A 5042-nucleotide genomic window follows, 5' to 3' on the forward strand; every position below is an offset into this window, starting at 1 on the left:
TGATTTAACATTTCTAGCAAAGTGCTGAATAATGATAGCATGCTGAAGATTTAAATTCAAGTTCTTTAAAATTTGGTTTTGTGTTTCAGACATGGAATGATGATTATCTGTCTATAAATTTATAATCTTTGATATTGAAGAAATGTCGTGTTTAGTATAATTTTAACTAACATACAAACTTGACTGAACAGCACTCAAGTGACTGTAACTAGGATTTCATCGATTTAAAATCTCATGTACATCATGATGGTGAAAAAGCATGTGTTGGACTTGAGTGATTTGTGCGGGCTATGAACGTTAAACTGGGCGTACGTACGCAAACCACATATGAAAGTCCTTTATTCAATATTCATTTTTAATTTTAAGCTTTGTGCTAGGTTTGGCCATGTCATATCTGACCTGAAAGTGTTCACTTCATATGTAAATGAGGTTGATAGGTAAGCACATTTTATATTATATGTATTTATTGGATCATTTTCTTTTTTTTAGATTAATCTCATGTTCCAAATTATGGTGACCAAGATCTCTGCAATCCACTTATTTCTCTTGTTGCTGTACTGGGTGTCTGTCCAGGCTCAGAACAGATGTCAGTTGACTAATATTACTATAGCAGTGGAAAAGGAAGAGTGTGGGTATTGTAGCACAGTCAACGTAACTTGGTGCTCTGGTTACTGCTTGACTAAGGTGAGCAAATCTAGACAATTGTTGATAGGTTTTTACTTATGTGTATTTAATATCCAATATTCTGTGATGAGAGAAGTGATCTCAAGCTATGGTACAGATGTGAGAACAAGCATTTAAACTTTTGTAAATAAAAAAAATATAGAATATAGAAAATATACCAAATGCTGGAAATCTGAAGGAAAACAGAAAAATGTTTTTTTTTAAAAACACAGCAGGTCTCTGACTATTTGAAAAAAATAAATGACAGGTTAACACCCAAAAATGTAACTTGTCTTTTTTTTATGGATGCTGACAGACCTACTTAATATTCCAAGCATTTTCTGTTTTTATTTAAACTTTCATATCAATTTTGGACTTCTATGGAGGATATAAGTGGAAAACTGCATGTGCTTTATGGGGTGACTGCGATATTTACTGAATGATATGTTGGCACAGACTATAAAATGCTGTAGATATGAACAATGCAATTGAGGATCAGCAAATGACCCAATGGAAGGGGAAGCTTTTGCTATTTATATCCTATTGTGATGTTTATACATGATTGTGCCACTTTCCCTGATCATTTTTAAAATATTTTATTTTTAGGATCCAGTCTACAAGCACTCCTTGGCATCCATCTATCAATATATTTGCAGCTACAAGGACATAATCTATGAAACTTTAACCGTTCCAAACTGCCCTGCCAATGTTAACCCTTACTATACTTATCCAGTAGCAATAAGCTGCCAATGTGGAATGTGCAACACTGAAACCACTGACTGTACAGTTTCAGCTATGGGACCAACACATTGTTCCTTTACAGAACAAAGGACAAAGGTAATTAATAATGCATAGATCACTTCCTTTCCATCCACTAGGTCCACAGAAATGGTCCACATTTAATACATAGACATGGCATTGTAACTTGATTTAGTAACAATAATGCCCTATTAATCAATGTAACCTAAGTTAATATTTAATAAATATGATATATGTTACTTTTAAATTATGTGTCAGCTTATTTTAAGCCATTGTTATGTGTTGGCTTGTTTTAGTACATTTTTAACTATTTGAATGAAAGGAATCTACAAATGACAAACGTCTTAAAACAGAACGCACAAAAGTAAACAACAATACTACTTGTTCATCTGCATAGCCTGATCTGTAGAGCATGCTGGTTTTATACAATCTGTTCAATAAACTACAATGTAATTTATATGGATCCATAAATAAAGACTTTATGTTGACTACTGAATTTCAATTGTTTTATTTTGCTTCCATTTAATATATATATCCTTTAAAGATATATATCCTTTAAAGATCTATGAAATGGCTAATGCGCATTAAAATAAAAATACAAGAAACTCACATTTAAATACAGTTTCTCCATTTGTGAGAGGCACCAATAACATGTTATTTCAAAGATTTTCATTTAAGAACCAAAGTGAAAGGGGCAAATGTGTTCAATTGTGCAAAATGGAGAAGAAGAGAAAAAATATGTATGCACATGAAACAAATAAATACCAATTGGTTAGTTAACATCCAACCCCTGCCTAAAGTTCTATTGATTCTATTTTTTTGTATGTATCTCAATCACTCCCTGTGACAAAGCACCCACAACCCTCCGCATAAAGAAATTTCTCATAACTTTTCTCCTCACTCTCTTAGTGCCAATTTTACATTGATGATCTGTCATCATTGAATCCCCAGCCAGAAGAAATAGAGCTGAATTTTCAAGGCTCTTGCCTGGCAGAAATGGACCGGTAGGAAAGACTCACTGCCCTATTTCCATTGACAGTACTACCGGCACCATTTCCTGGGGTCCTTGGGTTAGGTGGCCTGGGCAGCCACCTGAATGCAACAGCAGGCTAATAATGATATTCAAATCAGAACCCCAATGTAATTTTTGGGTGCCAAATTGGAAGTAGTGCCGAGGGGAGGGCCTGACCAGCAATCCTTGGTGGTGAAGGCCAGAATTAGCATTTAAGGGTGGTATTTAAAGGGGCCAGCAGCTGCAGAGAAAAATGATCAGTACTTTTGCTGATATTGATATTTTAATGCTGTGGAAGGATTTGCAACTTGAGGTCGTGATTACAACTCTTAAGGTTTTTATGGTTAATTCTTGGCAGAATTAATTCTTTGCCTTCAGGGTGGATGAGTGAGGAGAAGAGGACTGGGAGTGATTACGGCAACCCAATTGTAGGCGGAAGAGGAGGAGCAGCAGCAGGAGCAGTAAGGAGAGCACGCTGGAGCAGTAGCAGCTGCTGGAAGATCATTACATAGGAAGGGGTTTGCAGGCAGGCGACCCTAGGATCTAAAGACCAAGAAGTAGTTTCTAAGGGTTCACAGAGGAGCAATCTACAAGGAGGCTCAGGTTCTCCTGGCCGTGCCAGACCCATGCAGCCTCCTACAGGAGAAACTGCAGCCTTCTGTACCATCTGGTCACCCTCTGCCAGTGGCAGGCACTGTGATGGTTGTCCTCAATGTTTTCGCGTCAGGGCCCTTCCAGGACTGCAGCTTTGTGCGTTCTCAGACCCTGGTGCCATCCTTTGGTAAAGGGAACCCACCTCCTCTGCCGCACCTGCTGCACCTAACCTCCACCATCACGACGCTGACTGTAGGAGCTCTTGCCCTTGACATTCTGCAGATGCTGCAAGCAAGTAGAGAAACAGCAGATCTCATTCTTCCCATGGTCACTGAACAAATAGCTAATGCTCACACAATTAATAAACACACAATCAAACAACAGAACTTACTCTTCGGAGAGCTACTGAAACCACTTCCCGTCAGTAGGCAACACTTTTATGAATGTCCTTCCATTTCTGACGAAAGGTCATTGACCTGAAACATTAACCCTGTTTCTCTCTCCACAGATGCTGTCTGATTTGCTGAGTATTTCCAGCATTTTCATTTTTTATTTCAGATTTCCAGCATCCGCAGTATTTTGCTTTTGAACACATTTATGAGGGTGACTTTATGCCTCTTTAAGAGATGCAGTTTGACCCCACAGCACTTCTGGTGGTGGAGTGGGGCTTCTGGAATTTCAGGCCCAAGATGTGTAGCATAACCAATGCATAAAAAGTTACAATATTTACAAAAAACTGATTAAAGTTACCCATAGAATCACATTTATTGTGCTTCAAATGCCTCGTCAAAAGATTTTTTTGTCAGTGTCATATGATAGAAATAAAGGAAATATGCAAAATAGTATAATCTTACGTTTTATATATTTCTTGGCCATCACTATGAGAACCCATTCCCTAACTAGATAGACAAAAAAGGTAAAAATATACCCCATCCCATTTTACTGATTTATTTATCTGTCTCTGAGGAGATCTCTTACAAACTTCTTTCCAAATTCTTGCAGTGAAGATCTAAACTCCTCCCCAATTTCACGTCACTTTCCCCTGCAATAGTAAAACCTCTCATTCACCGTGGGCACCAGCATAGCTATTTACAAATTATTCATTAGTTGCTACTCCTTGCTACTTTTTCTTTTCTAATTGTGCTCTCTGCTGTTTGTTTCTTTTCTTCCTTTTTGTGTTTCTTGGGCCTTGTTTTTATTTTCATTTGCTGTTTCATTTTTTGTGCCTTGCATTCCCCCTCCCATTCATTGCTTATTTTAATCAATCTCTGTCTCCCCATGTCTCATGTCCGCTGATTCATCGATCTCCTTACTGCTTGATCTATTAATTCCTCTCCTGTCTGATCTACTGAGGTTGATGAAAATGTCCCTGGACAGTTTCAACCTCTGTATGCAATCATTTTTCAATGGGCCCAAATGTTATATCGAGGAATATAGCTCATCTCTTTGGATGTTATTCTGTTTATCTTCATTTTATGTGACTGCATCTCTTTTTCAATCTCTTTTACATCTGTTCTGTTTGTTCTATTCTGTCACATAAGAAAGCAGGGAACAATGTAAACGATGTACAGTCACTCAATCCAACTCACTTAATCCTAAGGAAAGGTTCAGTAATATTCAGAGCTATCAAGCGGCACTTACTCACCAATAACCTGCTCACCGATGCTCAGTTTGGGTTCATCCAGGACCACTCGGCCCCAAACCTCATTACAGTCTTGGTCCAAACATGGACAAAAGAGCTGAATTCCAGAGGTGAGGTGAGAGTGACGGCCCTTGACATCAAGGCAGCATTTGACCGAGTGTGGCACCAAGGAGCCCTCGTAAAATTGAAGTTAATGGGAATCAGGGGGAAAATTCTCCAGTGGCTGGAGTCATACCTAGCACAAAGGAAGATGGTGCGGGTTGTTGGAGGCCAATCACCTCAGCCCCAGGACATTGCTGCAACAGTTCCTCAAGACAGTGTCCTAGGCCCAACCATCTTCAGCTGCTTCATCAATGACCTTCCCTCTGTCAT

General features: G+C 38.6%; 1 protein-coding gene across 1 annotated transcript; it reads left to right on the forward strand.

Annotated features, from left to right (window-relative positions):
* Positions 1 to 498: 498 nt before the first annotated feature.
* Positions 499 to 1893, forward strand: fshb (follicle stimulating hormone subunit beta). Its single transcript, XM_067993531.1, has 2 exons — positions 499 to 684; positions 1270 to 1893. Exons 1-2 carry the CDS (start codon positions 499 to 501, stop codon positions 1516 to 1518), a joined length of 435 nt encoding a protein of 144 aa, XP_067849632.1. The 3' UTR covers positions 1519 to 1893.
* Positions 1894 to 5042: the final 3149 nt, after the last annotated feature.

This window comes from Heptranchias perlo, chromosome 12 (genome assembly GCF_035084215.1).
Source record: "Heptranchias perlo isolate sHepPer1 chromosome 12, sHepPer1.hap1, whole genome shotgun sequence".
NCBI lineage: Eukaryota > Metazoa > Chordata > Chondrichthyes > Hexanchiformes > Hexanchidae > Heptranchias > Heptranchias perlo.

Coding starts and splice junctions, on each gene's coding strand:
- fshb (XM_067993531.1), top strand. CDS start 499: ATGTTCCAAATTATGGTGACCAAGATCTCTGCAATCCACTTATTTCTC. Junction 685..1,269: donor CTGGTTACTGCTTGACTAAG/GTGAGCAAATCT, acceptor TTTTATTTTTAG/GATCCAGTCTACAAGCACTC.